This window comes from Ranitomeya variabilis, chromosome 5, assembly GCF_051348905.1.
Source record: "Ranitomeya variabilis isolate aRanVar5 chromosome 5, aRanVar5.hap1, whole genome shotgun sequence".
Taxonomy (NCBI): domain Eukaryota; kingdom Metazoa; phylum Chordata; class Amphibia; order Anura; family Dendrobatidae; genus Ranitomeya; species Ranitomeya variabilis.
The window spans coordinates 373,502,788-373,529,714 of record NC_135236.1 but is presented as its reverse complement, the minus strand read 5'-3'; the positions used below and the strand labels follow the sequence as shown (position 1 = coordinate 373,529,714).

The window sequence follows — 26,927 nt, the reverse complement described above, 5'->3', positions numbered from 1 at the left end:
AGAGAAATCTCCTTACTGGGGGGAACTTACACACTACAGTCACGTAAAGAGGATCTGTTACTGGCTCGAACAAATTGAGGCAATACCTTGTAAAAATCCTCTTAAAATTGTTCTGGGAAATGAAGTATGTCTTCCAGAAAATTATTGCAATTACACTTGTTTTGTTATACACATGTTTATTTCCTTTGTGTGTATTGGATCAACACAAAAAAAAACAAAGAAAAAAAGGCAAATTGACATAATTTACACAAAGCTCCCTGATTCTGCCACTTTTTCCCTTTTGCGCTTTGTCGCTCCATTGCAGAGATATTCCCATTTGTTGCCTTAGGAGCCCAGTATGTGAATTCTCTGCTACAGTTCAACTGTGGTGTTTCTTTAAGGTTTTCTCTGGTGGCATGCACTTTCAACAATGCCTATAATACATTGGGAACGACTAATTAACAGAGCTTGAGACAGCTATACTGCTAAATCAGCTGCCAAGCTGTATTTGGAAGCAACTACACAGGAGGGCTGAAACTACATGCCCCCAAATAAGATTTAGAAGAAATGCTCAGTTGGTCTGCAAGCAGAGATTTCACATACCATGCTGCAAAACAACCAAAAACAAATATTTCCGCAATGGAGTTGCGCAGTGCAAAATGGAAAAATGTGGGAGAACGATGGGAGCTCAGGGATTTTTACCAGGTAAAAACTCATCTCATATAATTATATAAAAGACAAACAAGAACTCCCACCAAGTAAAATTAAAAACAATGCTTTTATTGAACAATATTAAAAAACAGAAGTTAAAAAAGCAGGAATGCCGTTTATAAGGGACGCCGATCACAATATTCAAAAATAAGGGGGACAAATAGTAATAATAGCAGCACAAGGGAATACCTTACATAGGTAAAAATCCAGCAAAAAATTGTAATACATGTATGACCATAGTATTAATCTATATACATAGATATAATTAGAACTGGTATCAATAGAGTCCCTTACAGAAACTAAGTAAACATCAAAGGATCAAAACAGCATAAAAATAAAAACTGTCAGAGTAAGGTGGGCCAAAAAAATCAAGGTCAGTATCCAAATGTAGTGCTCCTGACTATAATGAGACTAGAGCTGGCTATGTAAGCTATATAATAAGCTGAGTCAAGACAATATAGGTCTAGTTAATGTTATCCATGCATACAGTGAAACGCGCGTCGGGGTGAGGAGATGCCTGGAGCACATTTACAGGTAAACACCTGACATTAATGGCATCTGCTATGTGTATATATGGATAACATTAACTAGACCTTTATTGTCTTGAGTCAGCTTATTATATAGCTTATACAGCCAGTTCTAATCTCATTATAGTCAGGAGCACTACATTTGGATACTGACCTTGATTTTTTTGGTCCACCTTACTCTGGCAGTTTTTATTTTTATGCTGTTTTGATCCTGTGATGTTTACTTAGTTTCTGTAAAGGACTCTATTGATAGAAGTTCTAATCATATCTATGTATATGGATTAATACTATGGTGGTACATTTACTACTATTTTTTGCTGGATTTTTACCTATGTAAGGTTTTCCCTTCTGCTGCTATTATTACTATTTGGCCCTTTTATTTTTGAATATTGTGCTCGACGTCCCCTACGAAAGGCATTCCTGCTTTTTAAACTTCTGTTTTTTAAAATTGTTCAATAAAAGCATTGGTTTTCATTTTACTTGGTGGGATCTCTTCTTTGTCTTGTATATAATTATATGAGATCAGTTGTTGCATTATGCATGAAGTGCCCCTTTAATGTTTTGACATATGTTGATTTTTACAAGGTATTCAACTCAATTTATTAAGGCCCTCTTTAATCTCTACTCTTATTTATTTTTTAAAAATAAACTATTTCTTATTGCTTAAATTGGGACTTTCATGTTTTAAAATTTTTATTTTATTACAATTATGATTTTTTTTCTTTGCAATATTTATTAGTCTCACAAGGGTACTTGAATTTGCGATCCTTTGATCACATTGATAAAACACTATACAACTTATGTTTTACAGTTCATTATCTAACCTGTTATTGTTTGAATGACAGGTAGCCTTTCAGACCCAGTCTCCGGTGGGATGTGATAAGGTGAGGGAAACGGCAGACCTGGAGACCATTGTTATGACTCCAGCTGCCATGCCGTGGGGGCACTGACATACTTTTTACATGCTCTGTCATTAAGAACTGCAGCATGTAATTAGTTAAACAGCCAGGATCTCCTATAGCTGTAATCCTATTGTAGTGGGTGCCCAGTTATATGTGAGAGTCGGCTACCATACCTGGGTTGTGCTATACATATGGCATGGTGTGCTAACTAACACATCACTACAACAAACATGTATGGCAGAATGGGATAAATGTCGTTCATCTGACTCAGTGTTTGCGCTATGGATTACTATGTACTCATTTGTGGTTGGCCACACATTTGTCACAAGAGGCAATTTTAGCTGAAGGAAGTGAAGGATCATAGAAGGGGCTGAGCAAAAATAGGATACTCCTCTCATATGAAATAATAATCACCAAACTTTTGATTACATGCCAACAGAGGAAGAGGGATATATTGTTGAAAATATTTTTGTGAGTTTCGTAACATTTCTTCTCTCCCAGACCATACTGTCCATCTATCACTGAATAGCCACAATGTTAGTGGTACATGAGGTCGCAGACATTGAACATTAAGATCCACATGGCAATCTGGCGTTTATAAAATAATAGCAATGTGCTGACTTTCCTCGAAAGTACTGTACATAGCAAAAAGGTTAACAAATTACAAATTTAATCTGGATAAAACGTTAACAAATCTTTGCAACACAACTACAATTCTAATGATTACAAAGATAAGCATACTAGAAATGTGATGTAATCACAACATTTTGTACATACAGCTTCTTTACACTTGAATATTTTTCAAATAATTTCATTTTCTATTACAATATTCACAATTTAGCTACATGGCAGTAATTGCTAATGATAGGTGCTGAAATGTTGAAATGAATGTTTCCCAGTTTATCGCCACACTTTTTTGGGGTTTTCATAAACTACTGTATTCTATTTGCTCAAATACCATGGAAAGAATTGACAGCATGAACTTTCTGATCAATAAAAAAATGTTGGGCTTTGTATAGCTTTGGACAGATTTACAACAGTCAGAGGCCTTATTACTAACCGGTATATATCAATACTATTCTTAAGCAGATTCAGAATATCACTCTAGCAATTTGCTTCAAACAAATTTATTAAAATGCATTACATATAGCGGGTGAGATAAGTATTAAACAACTGAAGCTCAGATGAAAGGACCCCATGGAACCTTTAGAGTTTGAAGAGTGTTTGTGTGGAAGAATGGAACAAAATCATCCTTGAGCAATGCATGCGACTAGTTTCTCAATGCAGGAGGCATCTTAAAGCTGTCATCACCGACAAAGGCTTTCGTACAAAGTGTTAAATAGATTTCAGTAAGAGTGCTCAATACTATTTCTCTGTGTCATTTCTCATTATTACACAAAACTTAATTTTGTGATCAAAACCCCCTTGGTAAAGACCATAATAATTGGCATATTGGACACAATAATTAAAAAGGCCCAAATCTCTGGAATTGTATGGCAGACATAAATAAATAAAAAAGTAGAAAAAAAACTTAATACTCAAGAAAGTATCAGGAATAAATTAAAAGGAAAAACTGGCTACTTTTGACCCGTTGACTTGCCCTCTTTAATTAGGCACTGTTTTGTTACTTTTTCCCATAATCATCTTTTTTCTGGGCCTCTGCCAGATATGTTGTAATTTCTATTATTATTACACTACAATAGTAGGGAAAATTATAAACTACCGTATATAATATTGTAAAGAAGAATCTAGTAACCCCAGCTCCATTCCTGCAGCTTTGGCCATGGATTACGTAAACATAGTTTTGTCTTGAAGCTTGTTTCATTTACTAGTGGTAATGGTAGGTGAAAGAGATTTCCATTGAACTCTGTCATGTGTTGTCTTTCCTTTAGCCTATTAAGCTAATAGAAAACCCAAGATACCTATGACTCTACTAAATACTATAGGAAATTCCTCCATTAACTTTCTACAACAATATACACCTGTTACATGCAGGATGAGAGCTCTACAAACAAGAAAAACAAACAGAAATGAAACAAGCTCAAGAAAATTCCATCGCCTATGCAATACTAAGGAAATCCTGAAAACATGACCTGTTGTGGGGTCTTGAGGACTGGAGTTGAGAAACACTGGTTTAAAGTCATTCCTTGTAATAATCAATCCAAGCTTTTAATAATTTGGTAATGAAAATAGTATGACTTATCAGTATTTCTGTGTTTTGTTTTTTTTCAGTGAATTTGTCTTGACAGCACAAATGTGTTTTCCTAAGCTGGGCTCCACCGGGTGATTTCATCACACCAAGCTGCTTGCCTATTGCAGATCCAGTCTTCCCAGCCTGGCAGAGGGCTACAATTTTGTTTCTAGTGTCCTCGACAGCTCTTTGGACTTCACTATAGTGGAGTTTGGAGTGTGACTGTTTGAGATTGTGGACAGGTGTCTTTTATACTGATAACAAGTTCAAACAGGTGCCATTACTACAGGTAATGAGTGGAGGACAGAGGAGCCTCTTAAAGAAGAAGTTACAGGTCTGTGAGAGCCAGGAATCTTGCATGTTTTTAGGTGACCAAATGGGAATTTTCCACCATAATTTGCAAAATAAATCTTGCCAAATCAGACAAGGTGATTTTCTGGATTTGTTTTCTCATTTTGACTCTCATAATTGTGGGCTACCTATGATGTCAATTACAGGCCTCTCTCATCTTTTTAAGTGGGAGATCTTGCACACTTGGTGGCTTACTAAATACTTTTTTCCCCACTGTAAGTAGCTACTGTATTTTCTGCTGTTTAAGATGACTGGGCGTATAAGACGACCACCAACTTTTCCATATAAAATATGGAATTTGGGATATACTCGCCGTATAAGACGGGGGTCATCTTATACGCCCAGTCATCTTATATGGCGTCTGCGGTGCGGATGGTTCCCAGGATCTGGAGGAGAGGAGACTCTCCTTCAGGCCCTGGGATCCATATTCATGTAAAAAAAAGAATAAAAATAAAAAATATGCATATACTCACCCTCCGACAGACCCCGGCTCTCAGCAGTGCAAGCAGCAGCCTCTGTTCCTAAGATTGCATTGAGTGTAGGATCTGCGATGACGTCGCGGTCGCGTGACAGGTCGCGTGACCGCGACGTCATCGCAGGTCATACGCTCAATGCATTCTTAGGAACGGAGGCCGCCGCTTGCACCGCTGAGAGCCAGAGGCCGTCAGAGGGTGAGTATATGCATATTTTTTATTTTTATTCTTTTTTTTACATGAATATGGATCCCAGGGCCTGAAGGAGAGTTTCCCCTCCTTCCGACCCTGGGAATCATCCAGGATCGCTCCCTGCACATGCCGTACCCGGCGTATAAGACGACCCCCAACTTTTGAGATGATTTTCAGGGGTTAAAAAGTCGTCTTATACACCGGAAAATATGGTAATTAAAAACATAACTTTTATTCATAGAGTACATAATATCATTCTATTTTAAGCCACAGTAAAATTATTAGTAATTATTTGAGTGCAAAATAGTAATGGCTATTATAGGAAATGTCTGTGGCAGTGCAATTTGTAAATAATATCAATTGCAAAATATTATTGATCCAGTTATTGCGAGACTCATGTGTGAAATTGTCATACACCAAGGAAATTCTACATTTTTTTTTGTAATCCAGGGAAAAGAGAGAGTGGCTGGGTATAGCGCTTCCGGTAAGGTTATGATGCCACCAAAATTATTATAAAAGTTGGTTTTTATTTAGTGCTAAATGTTTCATAGCTGGTATAGACCAGCACTCAAATGTGTAGCATTAAATAAAAACCAACTTTTATAATACATTTTTATAGTATTTTTATATTCCAGTGACAAATGGGACCTACCTAAGTAAATTAAAAAAACTAAAGTAGCAGTTCATTGAAATGACTATATATATATGTGACAAAATGGTGGTAGTAGTTTTAATATCCCCAAAAAAAGCAAGCAAATATTTTCTTTTGAATTTGTACCTAGATGAGTGGAATAAGGAGAATGTAAAGAGCGTCCATCTCACACTATTCATGATCATGGAAAGACAATTAGATGTGAGAATCTATTTGACGCTAACACTGAATATTAGTCTCTTGCTATAGTGAGTTAGTGTCTAAAACAGTGTTTCAAAACTCCAGTCCTCATGGCTCCCAATTCGTCACGTTTTCATGATATCCTTAGTATTGCACAGGTGGTAGAATTATCATCTAGGCATCAGGACATCTCTCACCTGTGCAATACTATGGAAATCCTGAGCACAGACATCTGGGGGTCAGTGAGTACTGGAGTTTGGGAAACACTGGTCTAAAACATACAGTGCTCTTCCAAAAATCAAACTTGGTAAAGATAACCAAACAGCAATACACCTATTATTCAAAATATGATAGTCACAGTACCATTAAAGAACACTACAACAAGTTCTTCTCTGCCTGAAACGATTGTATTTAGCAACATATATAGATACAATATATCAAAGCTTTAGTATCTTATAAAGATCCCAACTACAAACTGTCTATATCATGAACCTCCTCAAATGTAAATATATACAAAGATTCTTAAACTCCTGTGAATGAACAATGGGATGACTACAGTGCCAAAACTATCCAAACCTCAGTTCCTGAGCCGCCTATCCTAATGATCATGGTGACCTATGGTGATTTAAGATTTGTTCCATGTGAGTGTCAGGAATAATACAAAATTGTTTGCTATTAACATAGAGGCGTTATATAAAAGTACATGTCGTTCTAGACGTTTGTATTATTTTTTGGTGGTTGAACTTTGACACTGCAAAACTTTGCTGTCAACTAGAGAGAAATGCTTAACTATGTCTGGGCAATCATTTCTAAAGCAAAATGCAGAATCAGGATATGTGCGCTGCCACACAGTTAAAAGTTTTATCATTGCTTCGCGGTTTATGCAACACCATAAATGTTCTACTTCATAGGTGTGCTGAGACATGTGAAGAAATAATGAAAAACATATAGTGTGACCTCATTAGCTCTACATGACACCCTACCTGCAGGTACAGATGTTCTCATTCATGCTCCGACTACAGTTAGGAATAAACTCCGGCCTTACATACCGTGCAGGTTTGGGTCAATTGTAAATTTTTTTGTTTTCCAGATATACACACAATTAGAATGCAAACAAAACCTATTTACTCATGAATTGTAGGTCAGCTACCCAGTGACTTAAAGGGGTGTAGATGAATTTGGTGATACCCTAGGACAGCTTTGAGAACACTACTATTCTTTCCAACTATGAGCTGTGGATTCTTTTATATGAGATGAAGTGCTAATGTATTACCATTAACTGCACACATGTTTAATAATTATACAAATAGCTGTGAAAGTAGTCACCGTGTTCCACTTCAGTAATTTACCTATAGAATGCTGGAATAGTGTAACCCTAGCAATCTTTCACATACAGTAGCTACTACATGACTGGTTAAAACCAGACAGATGCAGCTAAATCCTGTACAGGTTGTATTTTTTATACTTAGTACAAAGTTTTTCAAACTTTTCAGCATTCTAGGTAACAGAAATGTGAATTTATGTTTGTTTTAGATACATTACTAATAGTGATGACCGCAGTGCTTGTTACTCGAGTTTGCCTAGGGTGCTCGGCTATGCACAGATTATTGCGGGCAGGGTCAGCGTCACCACCCGGGCACTCGGGCAAGTGCTAGACAAACAGGGGGCCCACTTATGCCACCTTCAACAGCTGGAAGTGGCACCTGCAGCTCAGCGACCTCATCACCTCTAACAACCTGGCACACTCCTGGGAGGATATCAAGGCCATGTTCAACCACACAAGAACAGAAATACACTATTAATGCGCACACTTAAATAATGCAAAAATTATTTTGTTAAACAAAGACAATAAGTAACATTATAAAATTACCATAAAAACAAAATAGCAGGTTTGGCATACACTAAATAAAGTGCAAAGAGGGTAAAGCAAAAATATATAATGCAGTGTGATCACACAGCATATTGCATAGAGCTGGGTAAATATAAAGGTGATTCTTACAAAACTAGAATATCATCAAAAAGTTAATTTATTTCAGTTCTTCAATACAAAAAGTTAATTTCATATATTATATAGAATCATTACAAACAGAGTGATCTATTTCAAGTGTTTATTTCTGTTAATGTTGATGATTATGGCTTATATCCAAAGAAAACCCAAAAGTAATTATCTCAGTAAATTAGAATACTTTATAACATCAGCTTGAAAAATTATTTTAGAATCCAAAATGTTGGCCTACTGAAATGTATGTTCAGTAAATGCACTAAATACTTGGTCGGGGCTCCTTCTGCATCAATTACTGCAGAGGTGTTATGGAAGCCCAGGTTGCTTTGATAGCAGCCTTCAGCCCGTCTGCATTGTTGGGTCTGGTGTTTCAGCTTCCTCTTGACAATACCCCATAGATTCTGTATGGGGTTAAGGTCAGGCGAGTTTGCTGGCCAATCAAGCACAGTGATACTGTTGTTTTTAAACCATTTATTGGTACTTTTGACAGTGTGGACAGGTGCCAAGTCCTGCTGGAGATTGAAATTTCCATCTCCAAAAAGCTTATCGGCAGAGGGAAGCATGAAGTGCTCTAAAATTTCCTGGTAGATGGTTGCACTGACTTTGGTCTTAATAAAACACAGTAGACCTACACCTGCAGATGACATGGCTCCCCAAACCATCACAGATTGTGGAAACTTCACACTAGACCTCAAGCAGCTTGGATTGTGTGCCTTTCCACTCTTCCTCTAGACTCTGGGACCTTGATTTCCAAATGAAATGCAAAATGTACTTTCATCTGAAAACAACACCTTGGACAACTGAGCAACAGTCCAGTTTTTTTTCTCCTTGGCTCAGGTAAGACGCTTCTGGCATTATCTATTGGTCATGAGTGGCTTGACACATGGAATGCGACACTTGTAGCCCATGTCCTGGATACGTCTGTGTGGTGGCTCTTGTGAATCTCTCCCAAATTTTTTAATGGCCTCTTCTTAACAATTCTTTCAAGGCTGTGGTTATCCCGGTTGCTTGTGCACCTTTTGCTACCACATTTTTCCTTCCACTCAACTTTCCATTAATATGCTTGGATACAGCACTCTGTGAGCAGCCAGCTTCTTTAGCAATGACCTTTTGTGGCTTACGCTTCTTGTGGAGTGTGCCAATGACTGCCTTCTGGACATCTGTCAAATCAGCAGTCTTCTCCATGATTGTTGAGCCTACTGAAACAGACTAAGGGACCTTTTAAACACTTAGGAAGTCTTTGCATGTGTTTTTTTGTTAATTATTCTAATTTACTGAGAATGACTTTTGGGTTTTCATTGGCTGTAAGCAATAATCATCAACTTTAACAGAAATAAATCACTCTGTTTCTAATGAATATTCGGGTGCCAAACCTTCCAGGCATAAACCGATCGTCAATATAGTAGCAAACAAATGAAGGCAGCACACCATTTAGGCAAAATGAAAAAATAGTGTTTTAATAGCCCATTGGGGCTCAGCGATATTTTGGTTCTCCTGGAAAAAGGTTCTCAGTAGAAACGAAACGTTGCTGAACCCCAATTGGCTATTAAAACATTTTTTTCATTTTGTCTAAATGGTGTGCTGCCTTTATTTTTTTGCTAATATATATATTGTGGAAGGTTGGCTCGCTTAGCTGCTCCCAGCGGTAGACACAGGAGCATGTTTGGTTAAAGTCTCTGGATGGTTTATTGACTCATAAACCATAAAGCCCAAACTAGTAACAGAAAACAGCCTTTCTGGCTCAAATGAAAGTAACGCCTTCTGAGACAACACATAAAGCAGTTCTCGCAGGAGCTTCAGCCTGGAGGCTTCCTTCTTCCAAACAACACAGACAGAGAAAAAACTGGCTGGATGTTTAACTCCCTCCAGCCACACCCTGGAGGTAGAGATATGGTGGGTAGGCATCAAACCCATCTCTGACCTACTCACCATGAAAGCCAAACACATATAGAGAGTGGATTGCTCTCAGCACATATCATGCTGGAGGAAAACGTATGGCTTTCACATCACACAGGAAAGCAACCTTTGTTACACATATCTCCCCTCACATATGGCACCAGTGACCCTGTCACAATATATATAAAGAGGCATATTCTAATCTGTGATGACCAGCAGCCGGGGTCAGTTCTATCAGTGCAGTGCATGATGCTGACTACTCATGTCAGTCCCAATATCTGAGGCACAATGAGATTTATGGCAGCTACTTTGAAGTCTTTTACAGATCGTGTGATGCTTGGGCGATTTGCAATGACAGAGACACCAATCTGTTTAAAAGTTCAAGCAGCCACCATAAATCTACTGTGCCTTAGATAGCAAGCTGCAAATACAAGATAAGAAACTATCCAGGACTTATCAGGAGGTGATAGCATCCTGCCCCCTCCTCACTTCACAGACACCTCCAGTCCCATGTGCAGGCAGCAGCCTGAGCTCTTACTTACAGCACCATCTTGTCCTCTGTCTTGCTCCTCCCTGGCAGGAAGAAGCTGGTGCCCTGCATTGTGATGTCTCTCCTGCAGACACATCCACACAGCCAGCAATGTGGGTGTGTCTGCAGTTTGCCAGAGGCAGCTGTCACACAGGTACAGTGTCAGCAATCAGCATCCCAGGGGGCATATGCCCCTATGTCTCCCACCCACCGGTCTATAGAACACACAGTGGTAGTGCAGGGAGGATCATGTCTCCCTACGCTACCATGGAGCTTAACTATACAGTGGCAGTAGCTCCAGGTGGGCCCCTCGGAGTGAAGAGTCCGGGGTGACTGCACTCTCTGCACCCCCCCAGTAGCTACGCTTCTGGATCAAAATCTTTTTGTAAATTGATTCTAAGCCTCAATTAAAACTTATCAATATTGCTCTCATTTTTCAGCGTATTACCTACTTTGAGAACTTATCCCTATATTAGCACTCATACGCATAACCTGAGGACTTGCGATTCTCCCTGAGAGATGCATCTGCATACCCAGGGGTTGCTAAGGGAGGAACGCGACTGCGTCTTGAACAACCAACACTATGTTTTTAAGACATTTACTGATAGCTGTTACTAGGAGGTGTTCATGGAGGAACGCGATAGCATCCTTAGTGACCAGCACTTACATCTAGATGTAATTTCCTGGCAGCTGGTGCGCTCATGTCCAGGGTGGGTTTCTGAGTTCACCATATTTTCTGGTGGTATGGATGGAATGGACATTACAGCACACTTTACTTTGAGCTTCCTCTTTCTCTCTATAAGCAGTATGGATGCAGAGCAACTATACTATACCACGGTGCCCCATAATGTATCAATACGAGAGACCATGCAGGAACCGAAATACACTATTAATGTGCACACCTAAATAATTCAAAAATTATTTTATTTGAGCTTCTTCTCTCTCCACACACGTTTCCCTGATGAAGTTGTAACTGACAGCAATATGTATGGGGTGTTTGCACCTGCTCTTTGGGTTTTGCCTATGGGTGATACTACCTTTCAAACTAGGGCCAATTGGCAACAATGATTATAGCGATTTTTCAGATCACCTTTGGTTACTTTTTGCCATTATTAGTCAGTTATCTATTTCTACTCGTTTATTGCTTGATCTACAGGCCTTAATATGGGTAATTTTTTAGGGCTATTCCATGATAACCTCTGACTCATTATACGTGTGACACATTGTGGAGTTTTTTGATCTTTCCTGGGGGGGCGATCTGACCTATCAGTATATATAGTGGTGTACTGTGATGATAATGCATAGTCTTATTGTATTATATGTTGTCATATTATTGTACTATTATTGTTTACATACTAATCATCCCTACTAGTTCATGTTTTTTGCTGTAACTCCAGTGCATGTGTCTGCAGTGCATAATTTTTACCATATTGCATGTTGATATTATTATATGCCTATATACTATGCATCTTTATTAGCTCACAGATCGGCTTGCTGCCATTCCAGCCTCGGGATGACCATGGCTGCCTAGACTTACCAGTGTTTTCATTTCCCTCTATATATATATTTACCAGACTCACTATACTGTGTGATCACACTGCATTGTACATCTTTGCATTGCCCACTTTGCACTTTACTTAATGCATGCCATGTATGCTATTTTGCTATTATGATGACTTTATCCTGTTACTTATCGTCTTTGTTTAATAAAATATTTTTTGCATTGTTTAGGTGTGTATTGTATTTCAGTTGTTGTATCTCATATTGATACATAATGAGTCGCCCTGGTATGATATTGTTGCGCACAGTGTAGGAAAGACTAAGTGCAACACAAAGGAATGAGGGGAAGGGAGCCCAACACTAGGGAAGGGGGAATGGAGACCCCTAGGCAGATCTAAAATCACCCTGTCTGCACTAAATGTCCCTATATAGGTTCTGCACCTCTCGCCGAGCAGGAACCTAATCTCTGCCTGACCCTGGCAATAAGCTCTGCTTGGGAAAGGACAGGATTGAACTAGTCAATCCCCACTACCACTAATGATAGCTGGGATAGACAAACAAGGGGAAAACTTATCTTGAGTAGACTCAGAGATGTAACACAGACGTCCTCCTACAACACCAAAGAGGAAGATAGCTGACTGCTATAGCTCCAAGCCTCAACAGGGGAAAATGGAAATATCATTGCCGATTCCCAGCAGCAGGCTGGAAGTCTATAAACACCAAGGTCCAGGTGTGTCAATTAGAGCTGGCGAAAGGTTGCCAATGGGTCAAAGAGTCAAAAGGGTTAAGAAGGTGTCTGCAAATCCAAACACAGAGACCTTCTGCAACTAGATGCAGTATGACTGTCTGCAGCTTCTGACATACCCGTGACAGTACCCCCTCTTCTACGAGTGGCCTCCGAACACTCAGGACCAGGCTTCTTGGTTTAAGAGGTGTGAAATGAATGAACCAGCTTGGGGCATTCACCTCTGACTCCGAGACCCACATCCTTTCCTCTAGACTATAACCCTTCAAGTGCACCAAGTATTTTAGGAAACGACGTTGGAGGCGAGAATGTACAATCCTCGAAATATTCGTGTTCAGCATATCAAAATCTATAAGATACAATAACATTTTCTCAGGGGACAAGAACTTCCCTGAAATTTGTTGCGCAGTGTTAAGTGCAAATTACTAGAAAGTGCTGCTTATAAGGACGAGAAATGCATTTGGCGGCATATACAGTGTTGGCAAAGAAGGAATAGTGGAACATATACTGCAGACTTTATTAGAAGGAGGATGGAATCCAAGCTGTGAAGAACATTATGCTATTTTGGCATGTTATAGAGCATAATAAGAATCATTGTATAAAAAAGTCTTCTGAGATGCTATTGTAAATCAAAGGTGTACAATCTCAAATTGTTATTGTATAATTTGTACTGAGCTGTCACACGTCTCAATGTAATTTGGAACAGGAGTAATATATCAACCCATCCTCTCACAAATCCCAAACCATCAATTTATTAGCAGTATATATTGGCAAGGATGATATTCTAATATGCAGCCAACCAGTGATATTCATCATATTCTCATTACCTGCTCTGGACATATCAGAGATGACATGATAATACCATCTTGGAAAATGTAACTTAGCTGTTCTGTATTATGTTCTGAAACAAAATGTTTACAATGACTGCAATATTGTTTTTGCTTAGTCAAAGTGGATAACTGGTAAGACATTGAATAAAAAAAGAATTTGCAATACATATATGAAATATTTACAAAAGTGAACATAGTATACTATAATAATAATAGATCTAGTTTGATTCCATATGCATTGACTATAGAGTATTATGCTCCATGAAACTGTATTCAAAGGCTTTTAAAGCTTATAATATTTTTATTTACTTGGGATGGCTTCATTCCTGTGTAGATTGCGGTGAAGTGAAATCCTCTGTTCTTCAGTTCCCCTGTGATCCTCCCAATGTGCTTGGCTGTAAATGAGATAAGATATTAGTGGTTATGTGTAGTTCTTTATTGAATAAAATATTAACGTAAATAGTCTAACAAATAGTACAATAATAATTATAGATATAACTTGAAATATTGTATAATGTCCCCATCTATCCTGTGTAATTTATAATAATGGTGTCTTCCTATGTGGTCGAGGGGCTTTGGGATTCAGGTAGTGAATAGCTATTGTATGTCTCTGCTGTTTGGAAAAATAATGATACTATGTCCAAACGTGTTTTGGACCCTTGCAGGATGGATGGAAAGGTTGTCTCTATAGGGTGATGCTAATACAGGGTGGGCCATTTATAGGATACACCTGGGTGGGCCATGTATATGGATACACCTAAATAAAATGGGAATGGTTGGTGATATCAACTTCCTGTTTGTGGCACATTAGTATATGGGAGGGGAAAAACTTTTCAAGATGGGTGGTGACTATGGCGGCCATTTTGAAGTCGGACATTTTGGATGCAACTTTATAAATAGCCCACCCAGGTGTATCCATATAAATGGCCCACCCTGTATATTGATTAATCTGTATATAGGATGTAATGTGATTTCGTAAACAGTCTATATATCTATCTGTCTATTTTTATACATATGCCACATATTTTAATTTCTAAAAACAAAGGCACTGTCACAGGTTTACTGCGACAGAGAAGGGCCAGAAGATGGCAGTGTCTGATTTCACATACTCCTGCACTGATAAGAAGCACTTCACCATCATATTAAACAGTGCACGTTTCTGCTAGCAGTGCAGGGGTTAATCTGTTCAGTTGAGAGCTATTGGAACTTTCCTGCTTTGATGATCTCAGCTGTTCAGTGTTGGCCACCTCCCTTTATTCTATATACTCACCTCTGGCAATCAAGGATTGCCAGTGCTAGTTTTATACTGCCAGGTTCTGTAGTTGGAGGTGTTAGTTTTTTGAGGAGGAGTTTGGAGTGTTGTTCAGAAGACTGTTGTATGGTGATTTGTCTGTGTGCATATCTTCATCCTCTCCTATTTATTTTTTCCTTCCTTTATTTCTTGCTGTTCCGCTCTGTTGTTTGTAAGTGCATATTTGTATGATTGGTATTTTAATTTATCAATGTACATCGTCCATTGTTAGTCTGGTTTGTGTATTCCTATACACTACAACTTCCCACATTCTTGGGTGAAGGATGGGAGAGATAAGGGCTGATATAGGAATTGAGCAAGGCACATGGGCCCGGCATCTTCACCATCAGAAGTAAGCCAGGGAGCAGGGATAGCAAGGGCGACCCTAGCTTTAGGAAGAGGAAAGGAGTCCCTAGCCCCAGAATATCCTGCAACAGTACCACGATAGGCAGCCATTGAGGGATTCCAGATACAGTTAGATGGAAATGTGTCTTCTGCTACATAATTGGAAAATGTAACCGTGAGCACTACTAGAGAAGGGGTGCTAAAGACAGGTTCCCAAACCATATAGATTAATAGTAAGAGACCTAGCACTCAACTTTAGGTAAGATGCAGCAGGAAAACTTTGTTGTAGTAAATACAGGAAAACGTTTCAGTCAATTGTGACCTTCATCAGTTACAGGAGGTTATTAAATGAAAGCCGGTAAAGGGAATTGTAATCGCTGCACGATCATATATCAAAATTAGTTCAGCATGGTTGTTGTAGGCAAACCTGCTATGAGCAAATAGGAAGATTCCTGAAGCTGCAGTGCTGCACTCCTGTAACACCTCCTGTAAATGATGAAGGTCACAATCCTCACATGTAAAGCGCCATGGAATAAATGGCGCTATAATAATAAATAATAATAATAATAATTGACCGAAATGTTTTCCTGTATTTACTACAATAAATTTTTCCTGCTGCATCTTACCTAAAGTTGAGTGCTAGGTCTCTTACTATTATTCTGCTACATAATGTGAGGAACAGTTTGTTCTAGTTTTTATAAAACATATGGCCTGAGTATAACCGTATAACCAGTAACATGACAATTCATTATAATATGTTACCCTAAAGGGAGTGTGACAGCAGTTGTGAATGTGCAAAACTTTTGAAATAAAAACACAAAACACTTTTTAGGCTGTTTTTAGCAGCAGCATGAATGTGAAGATGGACTCTAAAGTAAAAGTGCCCTCTGCTTTCTGCATGAAATGCTCCATAATCCCTTGCCTATGCTCATGAGTGATGGATATAGTTTTGTTCAACCAGGAACCCTTAACGCAGAGAGCCAAGTTCAATACAGCATTATGGACCACTTTTAAAGCATCAGCCATAGCAAAGTGCGCCAAAGTCAGACTTCACTTTCACATAGGTGCAGCTGCGAAAGCAAGTACAATAGGATCTAGTGCTGTCAGCAATAGGGCTGAAAATTGAGACATAAGGATCATGAGTATGTATGAAAAGAATTACCGTACATTTATGTTCATCCTGTGGTTTTCCTTGCTCTTATTGAAATACATACATTTTAGACTCAGATTAAAAGCAGCAAAACCATGAAGTAACATATAGTCATACAACGAGTAAAGAAACAAGTGTGAAGCAATCCAGAATATGTTTTAAACCTTATATTACTCCTTTTATTCTGAAGACATCTAGAATGGTTTCCAAAGTACAGGCATGCCTCACCAAGAATTGTCTTCTTTGTGACCATCAGGTGTGTTTTGCAGAGACAGTGTTATTATTATTATTATTATTTATTGTTATATCGCCATTTATTCCATGGCGCTTTACATGTAAGGAGGGGTATACATAATAAAAACAAGTACAATAATCTTGAACAATACAAGTCATAACTGGTACAGGAGGAGAGAGGACCCTGCCCGCGAAGGCTCACAATCTACAAGGGATGGGTGAGAATACAGTAGGTGAGGGTAGAGCTGGTCATGCAGCGGTTTGGTCGATCGGTGGTTACTGCAGGTTATAGGCTTGTCGGAAGAGGTGGGTCTTCAGGCTCTTTTTGAAGGTTTTGATGGTAGGCGAGAGTCTGATGTGTTGTGGTAGAGGGTTCCAGAGTAGGGGTGATACGCGAGAGAAATCTTGTATACGATTGTGGGAAGAGGAGATAAGAGGGGAGTAGAGAAGGAGGTCTTGTGAGGATCGGAGGTTGCGTGTAGGTAAGTACCGGGAGACGAGGTCACAGATGTATGGAGGAGACAGGTTGTGGATGGCTTTGTACGTCATGGTTAGGGTTTTGTACTGGAGTCTCTGGGCAATGGGGAGCCAGTGAGACATTGAGGGATTCTGGTTAGTAGGGAGGTGATATCTGGTCCAGAGATGTAGATCTGTGTGTCAGCAGCATAGAGATGATACTGAAAGCCATGAGATTCTATGAGCTGTCCCAGGCCAAAGGTGTAAATGGAGAAGAGCAGGGGCCCTATGACTGAACCCTGTGGGACACCGACAGATAGGGGGCGAGGTGAGGAGGTGGTGTGTGAGTGGGAGACGCTGAATGTCCGGTCTGTTAGGTATGATGAGATCCAGGATAGGGCCAAGTCTGTGATGCCAAGGGATGAGAGGGTCTGTAATAATAGGGAATGGTCCACTGTGTCAAAGGCAGCCGACAGGTCCAGGAGGAGGAGGACAGAGTAGTGTCGCTTGCTCTTGGCGGTTAAGAGGTCATTGGTGACCTTAGTTAGGGCAGTTTCAGTGGAGTGGTGTGACCGGAAGCCAGATTGTAAGCGGTCGAAGAGGGAGCAAGAAGAGAGATGGGAGAACAGTTCAAGGTAGACGTGTTGTTCCAGTAGTTTTGAGGCATAGGGGAAAAGTGATATAGGGCGATAGCTAGATACAGAGGATGGGTCAAGAGAGGGCTTTTTGAGGATAGGTGTGATGGAGGCATGTTTAAAGCTTGAGGGGAAAACACCAGTTGTTAGTGATATGTCGAAGAGATGGGTTAGGGTTTGGGATGAAGACTGGTGAGGTTTGGGATGAAGTGGGATGGGATCGGGTCAAGTGCACAGGTGGTGAGATGTGATCTTGAGAGTAGAGTGGAGAGTCGATCTTCTGTAATGGTGGAGAAGTTGGTTTTGGAGGTGGAGGGCTGGGAAGTCGGGAGGAAGGGCTCTTGGGGTTGTTGACCAAAACTGTCTCTGATGTTATTAATCTTCTGCTTGAAAAATGAGGCAAAGTCTTCAGCTGAGATGAGTGGGGAGGGAGGAGGTGCTGGGGGACGGAGGAGAGAGATGAAGGTGTTGAATAACTGTTTAGGTTTGTGAGACAGAGAGGATATGAGAGATGAGAAGTAGGTTTGTTTAGCTGTGGCGAGTGTGGTCTTGAAAGTAGTGAGGGACAGTGTGAATGCGATGAAGTGCTCGTTGGAGTGGGATCTTTTCCATCTGCGCTCAGCAGCCCTGGAAGCTCGCCTCAGTTCTTTGGTCAGGCTGGTGTGCCAGGGCTGTCTGTTGATTTTGCGAGCTTTGGTATGTGTAAGTGGGGCAGCAGATTCCAAAGCTACAGCTATTGTGGTGTTATATAGAGCGGCAGCGTCATCCGCATTGTGTAAGGAACTTATATATGTGAGAGGGAGGAGGGATTCAGAGAATGAATGTAGGTCAAGATGTTTAAGATTTCTGCGAGGGTGTTAAAGTTTTTGGGGTGGGGATTGTAGACATGGACTGGAGAGGGAAGAGAATGTGAGAAGGTTGTGGTCAGAGAGAGGAAGAGGTGTTGTGGGATTGGATTCTGGGCTCCCCCGGTGGCCGCTTGTGGGATTGTGCTTGTGTGCGTCGTCCCCTCTGTTCGCCTGCTCCTGTCGGGATGTGGGAGTCGCTGTGTGGCCTTGCTCCTCTGTCAGTTTCATGCCGGTCAACAATGTAATCAGAAGCCTTTCTGTGCATGTTCCTGCTACTAGACAACTCCCAGCTAAGTTGGACTTTTGTCCTTGTGTGTTTTTGCATTTTGTTCCTGTTCACAGCTGCTGTTTCGTTACTGTGTCTGGAAAGCTCTTGTGAGCGGAAATTGCCACTCTGGTGTTATGAGTTAATGCTAGAGTCTTAAAGTAATTTCTGGATGGTGTTTTGATAGGGTTTTCTGCTGACCATGAAAGTGCCCTTTCTGTCTTCTTGCTATCTAGTAAGCGGACCTCGATTTTTGCTAAACCTATTTTCATACTACGTTTGTCATTTCATCTAAAATCACCGCCAATATATGTGGGGGCCTCTGTCTGCCTTTTGGGAAAATTTCTCTAGAGGTGAGCCAGGACTGTCTTTTCCTCTGCTAGGATTAGGTAGTTCTCCGGCTGGCGCTGGGCATCTAGGGATAAAAAAACGTAGGCATGCTACCCGGCCACTTCTAGTTGTGCGGCAGGTTTAGTTCATGGTCAGTATAGTTTCCATCTTCCAAGAGCTAGTTCTCATATATGCTGGGCTATGTTCTCTCGCCATTGAGAATCATGACAGTTTGACCGGCGACAAAAAAAAGGGTTAAATTACTGGCTGAGAAAGGAGAGAAAAAAGAAGTCTGCTACAATTTTTTTTTTTTTTTTTTCCTCTAGTTCTGAGTGTGCTCTTAATTGAATCACTTGCTAGTCTGCCTATACTGCAGCCTTCCTCTCTTTCTCTCCTTCTTATCCTTGAATGGCTCTGTGTTCACCTGTTTCAAATGGATCTTCAGAGTGTAGCTACAGGTTTGAATAATCTCGCCACAAAGGTACAAAATTTGCAAGATTTTGTTGTTCATGCACCTATGTCTGAGCCTAGAATTCCTTTGCCTGAATTCTTCTCGGGGAATAGATCTCACTTTCAAAATTTTAAAAATAATTGCAAATTGTTTTTGTCCCTGAAGTCTCGCTCTGCCGGAGACCCTGCACAGCAGGTCAGGATTGTAATTTCCTTGCTCCGGGGCGACCCTCAAGACTGGGCTTTTGCATTGGCACCAGGGGATCCTGCGTTGCTCAATGTGGATGCGTTTTTTCTGGCCTTGGGGTTGCTTTATGAGGAACCTCATTTAGAGCTTCAGGCGGAAAAGGCCTTGATGTCCTTGTCTCAGGGGCAAGATGAAGCTGAAATATACTGCCAAAAATTCCGCAAATGGTCTGTGCTTACTCAGTGGAATGAGTGCGCCCTGGCGGCGATTTTCAGAGAAGGTCTCTCTGATGCCATTAAGGATGTTATGGTGGGGTTCCCTGTGCCTGCGAGTCTGAATGAGTCCATGACGATGGCTATTCAGATCGATAGGCGTCTGCGGGAGCGCAAACCTGTGCACCATTTGGCGGTGTCTACTGAGAAAACGCCAGAAAATATGCAATGTGATAGAATTCTGTCCAGAAGCAAGCGGCAGAATTTTAGACGAAAAAATGGGTTGTGCTTCTATTGTGGTGATTCAACTCATGTTATATCAGCATGCTTTAAGCGTACTAAGAAGCCTGACAAGTCTGTTTCAATTAGCACTTTACAGTCTAAGTTTATTCTATCTGTGACCCTGATTTGTTCTTTGTCATCTATTACCGCGGACGCCTATGTCGACTCTGGCGCTGCTTTGAGTCTTATGGATTGGTCCTTTGCCAAATGCTGTGGGTATGATTTGGAGCCATTGGAGGCTCCGATACCTCTGAAAGGGATTGACTCCACCCCATTGGCTAGTAATAAACCACAATACTGGACACAAGTGACTATGCGTGTTAATCCGGATCACCAGGAGGTTATTCGCTTTCTGGTGCTGTATAATCTACATGATGTTTTGGTGCTGGGATTGCCATGGCTGCAATCTCATAACCCAGTCCTCGACTGGAGAGCTATGTCTGTGTTAAGCTGGGGATGTAAAGGAACTCATGGGGACGTACCTTTGGTTTCCATTTCATCATCTATTCCCTCTGAGATTCCTGAATTCTTGTCTGACTTTCGTGACGTTTTTGAAGAACCCAAGGTTGGTTCACTACCTCCGCACCGGGAGTGCGATTGTGCCATAGACTTGATCCCGGGTAGTAAATACCCTAAGGGTCGTTTATTTAATCTGTCTGTGCCTGAACACGCGGCTATGCGAGAATATATAAAGGAGTCCTTGGAAAAGGGACATATTCGTCCTTCATCATCTCCCTTAGGAGCCGGTTTTTTCTTTGTGTCTAAGAAAGACGGCTCTTTGAGGCTGTGTATTGATTATCGACTTTTGAATAAAATCACGGTTAAATATCAATATCCGTTACCACTGCTTACTGATTTGTTTGCTCGTATAAAGGGGGCCAAGTGGTTCTCTAAGATTGATCTCCGTGGGGCGTATAATTTGGTGCGAATCAAGCAGGGGGATGAGTGGAAAACCGCATTTAATACGCCCGAGGGCCATTTTGAGTATTTGGTGATGCCTTTTGGTCTTTCAAATGCCCCTTCAGTCTTCCAGTCCTTTATGCATGACATTTTCCGCGATTATTTGGACAAATTTATGATTGTGTATCTGGATGATATTCTGATTTTTTCGGATGACTGGGACTCTCATGTCCAGCAGGTCAGGAGGGTTTTTCAGGTTTTGCGGTCTAATTCCTTGTGTGTGAAGGGTTCTAAGTGTGTTTTTGGGGTTCAAAAGATTTCCTTCTTGGGATACATTTTTTCCCCCTCTTCCATCGAGATGGATCCTGTCAAGGTTCAGGCTATTGGTGATTGGACGCAACCCTCTTCTCTTAAGAGTCTTCAGAAATTTTTGGGCTTTGCTAACTTTTATCGTCGATTTATTGCTGGTTTTTCTGATGTTGTAAAACCATTGACTGATTTGACTAAGAAGGGTGCTGATGTTGCTGATTGGTCCCCTGATGCTGTGGAGGCCTTTCGGGAGCTCAAGCGCCGCTTTTCTTCCGCCCCAGTGTTGCGTCAGCCTGATGTTGCTCTTCCTTTTCAGGTTGAGGTCGACGCTTCTGAAATCGGAGCTGGGGCGGTGTTGTCGCAGAGAAGTTCCGACTGCTCCGTGATGAGACCTTGTGCTTTTTTTTCCCGTAAATTTTCGCCCGCCGAGCGGAATTATGATATTGGGAATCGGGAGCTTTTGGCCATGAAGTGGGCTTTTGAGGAGTGGCGTCACTGGCTTGAGGGGGCCAGACATCAGGTGGTGGTATTGACTGACCACAAAAATTTAATTTACCTTGAGTCTGCCAGGCGCCTGAATCCTAGACAGGCGCGCTGGTCGTTGTTTTTCTCTCGGTTTAATTTTGTGGTGTCTTACCTACCGGGTTCTAAGAATGTTAAGGCGGATGCCCTTTCTAGGAGTTTTGAGCCTGACTCCCCTGGTAATTCTGAGCCCACAGGTATCCTTAAAGATGGAGTGATATTGTCTGCCGTTTCTCCAGACCTGCGGCGGGCCTTGCAGGAGTTTCAGGCGGATAGACCTGATCGTTGCCCACCTGGTAGACTGTTTGTTCCTGATGATTGGACCAGTAGAGTCATCTCTGAGGTTCATTCTTCTGCGTTGGCAGGTCATCCTGGAATCTTTGGTACCAGGGATTTGGTGGCAAGGTCCTTCTGGTGGCCTTCCCTGTCACGAGATGTGCGAGGCTTTGTGCAGTCTTGTGACGTTTGTGCTCGGGCCAAGCCTTGTTGTTCTCGGGCTAGTGGATTGTTGTTACCCTTGCCTATCCCGAAGAGGCCTTGGACGCACATCTCGATGGATTTTATTTCGGATCTGCCTGTTTCTCATAAGATGTCTGTCATCTGGGTGGTGTGTGACCGTTTCTCTAAGATGGTCCATCTGGTTCCCTTGCCTAAGTTGCCTTCTTCTTCTGAGTTGGTTCCTCTGTTTTTTCAAAATGTTGTTCGTTTGCATGGTATTCCGGAGAATATCGTTTCTGACAGAGGGACCCAATTCGTGTCTAGATTTTGGCGGGCATTCTGTGCTAGGATGGGCATAGATTTGTCTTTTTCGTCTGCTTTCCATCCTCAGACTAATGGCCAGACCGAGCAGACTAATCAGACCTTGGAGACATATTTGAGGTGTTTTGTGTCTGCGGATCAGGATGATTGGGTTGCTTTTTTGCCTTTGGCGGAGTTCGCCCTCAATAATCGGGCCAGCTCTGCCACCTTGGTGTCCCCGTTTTTCTGTAATTCGGGGTTTCATCCTCGATTTTCCTCCGGTCAAGTGGAATCTTCAGATTGTCCTGGAGTGGATGCTGTGGTGGAGAGGTTGCATCAGATTTGGGGGCAGGTGGTGGACAATTTGAAGTTGTCCCAGGAGAAGACTCAGCTTTTTGCCAACCGCCGTCGTCGTGTTGGTCCTCGGCTTTGTGTTGGGGACTTGGTGTGGTTGTCTTCTCGTTTTGTCCCTATGAGGGTTTCTTCTCCTAAGTTTAAGCCTCGGTTCATCGGCCCGTACAAGATATTGGAGATTCTTAACCCTGTGTCCTTTCGTTTGGACCTCCCTGCATCCTTTTCGATTCATAATGTTTTTCATCGGTCATTGTTGCGCAGGTATGAGGTACCGGCTGTGCCTTCCGTTGAGCCTCCTGCTCCGGTGTTGGTTGAGGGTGAGTTGGAGTACGTTGTGGAAAAGATCTTGGACTCTCGTGTTTCCAGACGGAAACTCCAGTATCTGGTCAAATGGAAGGGATACGGTCAGGAGGATAATTCTTGGGTCACTGCCTCTGATGTTCATGCCTCCGATCTTGTCCGTGCCTTTCATAGGGCTCATCCTGATCGCCCTGGTGGTTCTGGTGAGGGTTCGGTGCCCCCTCCTTGAGGGGGGGTACTGTTGTGGGATTGGATTCTGGGCTCCCCCGGTGGCCGCTTGTGGGATTGTGCTTGTGTGCGTCGTCCCCTCTGTTCGCCTGCTCTTGTCGGGATGTGGGAGTCGCTGTGTGGCCTTGCTCCTCTGTCAGTTTCATGCCGGTCAACAATGTAATCAGAAGCCTTTCTGTGCATGTTCCTGCTACTAGACAACTCCCAGCTAAGTTGGACTTTTGTCCTTGTGTGTTTTTGCATTTTGTTCCTGTTCACAGCTGCTGTTTCGTTACTGTGTCTGGAAAGCTCTTGTGAGCGGAAATTGCCACTCTGGTGTTATGAGTTAATGCTAGAGTCTTAAAGTAATTTCTGGATGGTGTTTTGATAGGGTTTTCTGCTGACCATGAAAGTGCCCTTTCTGTCTTCTTGCTATCTAGTAAGCGGACCTCGATTTTTGCTAAACCTATTTTCATACTACGTTTGTCATTTCATCTAAAATCACCGCCAATATATGTGGGGGCCTCTGTCTGCCTTTTGGGAAAATTTCTCTAGAGGTGAGCCAGGACTGTCTTTTCCTCTGCTAGGATTAGGTAGTTCTCCGGCTGGCGCTGGGCATCTAGGGATAAAAAAACGTAGGCATGCTACCCGGCCACTTCTAGTTGTGCGGCAGGTTTAGTTCATGGTCAGTATAGTTTCCATCTTCCAAGAGCTAGTTCTCATATATGCTGGGCTATGTTCTCTCGCCATTGAGAATCATGACAAAGAGGTGAGTTAGAGAGCAGAGGCGGGTGAAGATGAGGTGCAGTGTGTGGCCATCTTTGTGGGTGGCTGTAGAAGTCCATTGAGTGAGTCCGAAGGAGGAAGTGAGAGATAGAAGTTTAGTGGCAGCTGAGAGGGAAGTGTCAATGGGGATGTTGAAGTCACCTATGATGATAGTAGGGATGTCCACGGAAAGGAAATGAAGTAGCCAGGTGGTGAAGTGGTCAAAGAAGGTAGTGGCTGGTCCTGGGGGGCAGTAGATGACAGCCAGTTGGAGGTTGGAGGGGGAGTAGATGCGCACAGAGTGCACCTCAAAGGAAGGGAGGGTAACAGAGGGTGGCAGTGGGATTGGGGTGAAGAAGCAGGTATCTGACAGGAGAAGACCAACTCCTCCGCCATGTTTGCTGCTGGGGCGGGGGGTGTGAGAAAGGTGGAAGCCACCATACGAAAGTGCAGCAGGAGAGGCTGTGTCAGAAGGGGTGAGCCAGGTTTCGGTGATGGTGAGGAAGGAAAGTTTGGTAGTAACTGTGAGGAAAATGTATGTCCGATAATGTAAAAACCATAGCTGAGGGATTTTTGCACTTCTGACCATGGTCCCAAAAGCTGCTAGCTAGAAAAAAAACCCTTCCGTGTGTTTCTGAATGTGTGTGCTGAAGAGCTTTTATGGCTTCTTGCTGCATTCCTGACTTTCAGCTCCCAAATCCCTCATGCCCCTCCTAAAGGAATTTTTATGATCGGGATAGATGCATAGACAGTTGTACCAGCTTAAACTGGTTGAATCTCCCTTGTAAAACATGAGGTCCTTTGTCCTAATATTGCAAGATATTGGGCAAACGATTTAGGCTAGGAAAATAATGAGTACATATTGCTAAAGTCCATCAGCGCATCTCTCCATCACTGTAAGCAGGAGCTTCCAAGTCCAACAGGGACAGAGTACAGATTTCTCTGGAACTGAGTGTCCCTACTAGCCTGAATTTAGTATCTATAGAGAGCAAATCTTAATACAAGATGAATGCTGGGTGTGTTATGATTCTGACATGTTCTGGAGCGGAGATACAGGCATTAGACAAACTTGTGTGAAATTTACTAAGACTGAAGAGAGAGGAGGGTCTGGGTAAGCCAGCCCTGTTGGTGATGTCACGGGCTGCGGTTTATAAGTTTCTGCCACTGCCAGGCCCCCAGGAGTGAGCTTTGACCTGAGAAGCCTGACTGCCAGTCCTGATGCATTGGGACATATGGGAACTCCACCCACTAGCCTGGTTGCCTGAAATGAACTGAGAACATGTGAGTTTTACCTTTTCTCATTTAATCCTTTTATTTTATAATTACCTTATACATTTTCAATTGTCTCATTTTGTAACATCCTTGTAATATTTTTATATAATCACTGCCTTTTTCGGAGTAAAATATATAAATTACTAGTTTCCGTTCTCCTGTTCTAAAACGTACCCTAAGCCCTCTGAAGGGAATTACGCTACTGTTTTGGGTTAGCTTTGGACCCGTTTAATCGAAGCTGGTGGCAGCTTACCTTTGTGCTGGGCCTTTGGGAGTCGCTGTAGCGACCGCGGCGTTGATAATTATTGTTCCTGCCTGAGTGGGAGTATTTATATCGCCTCGTTGCAGCGTGCCCAATAGCCAGTACATAGCAAGCAACCTTTCTGGCGACTAATTACCCTAGGTGCAGTACCTAATCTGACCTGAGAGTAAGGGCGCCAGAGAGCTGCAAGTTTCAAGTGGAACTGTAAGCGGGATATACATAAATCCCTGCAGTTTGTGGGATATTGAAGAGCAGTGGGATACCTAAAATAAGCCCCTGCTGTAAACTAAGAGGTCAATAGCCTTGTGTGTGTTTTTTTCATCACATTGTAGCAGTGGAGGGATAACTAAGATAAGCCCCCCTGCACATGTGATAGCCGTCTGTTGGCCTAAAGTCACCCCGATCCGTGACGTAGGGGTGACGGTCACGGTGTGAATCGGGACATATTGGTGGCAGCAGTGAGAATTCGTGACAAATTGGTGGCAAGGCGGTGGGATCTTAGAGCATTAGTGATTTGGTTTGAGCAATCATTCCTCTCACTAAAAACTTTCAAAGTTCTTGCGAGGACTCTGCGCAAATAAGTTTGGAGAACGAACTCAGTGTTTATTAGTCCTGAGACAATTGTGTGTACTGGTAATTATCCCTTCCCTTTCTCTTCGTTTTTCTGTCCTATCTTTTATTTGGCAACCATGGTTGTGCTGGGAGAAACCTTTTATGAGCAGCAGACCAAAGACACCCTTATTGCCTTATGCAAGTCACAGCACATTGACTTTGCAGGCAAAAACAAAGCCCAACTGGTCGCAGTTCTGGTGCAATGGGAAGCCGCTGTAGACCACTCTCAAAGCTCAGTGGCCGCAGAAGCCAGCACCAGCGAACATGGTGCTACAGCAGAGGTCCAACCACTGAATGCCGGCCCTATTAGCAATCAGGGCGAATTGGACCCCCACCTGCAG

General features: G+C 41.9%; 1 protein-coding gene across 1 annotated transcript in view; it reads right to left on the bottom strand.

Annotated features, from left to right (window-relative positions):
* LOC143776046 (V-type proton ATPase subunit S1-like) overlaps positions 1 to 26,927 on the bottom strand; it is a 223,972-nt gene that overhangs the window by 21,322 nt on the left and 175,723 nt on the right. Inside the window, exon 6 of the mRNA XM_077264939.1 lies at positions 13,970 to 14,055. Within this exon, the coding sequence (XP_077121054.1) occupies positions 13,970 to 14,055 (86 nt within the window). The remainder of the gene's footprint in view (positions 1 to 13,969; positions 14,056 to 26,927) is intronic.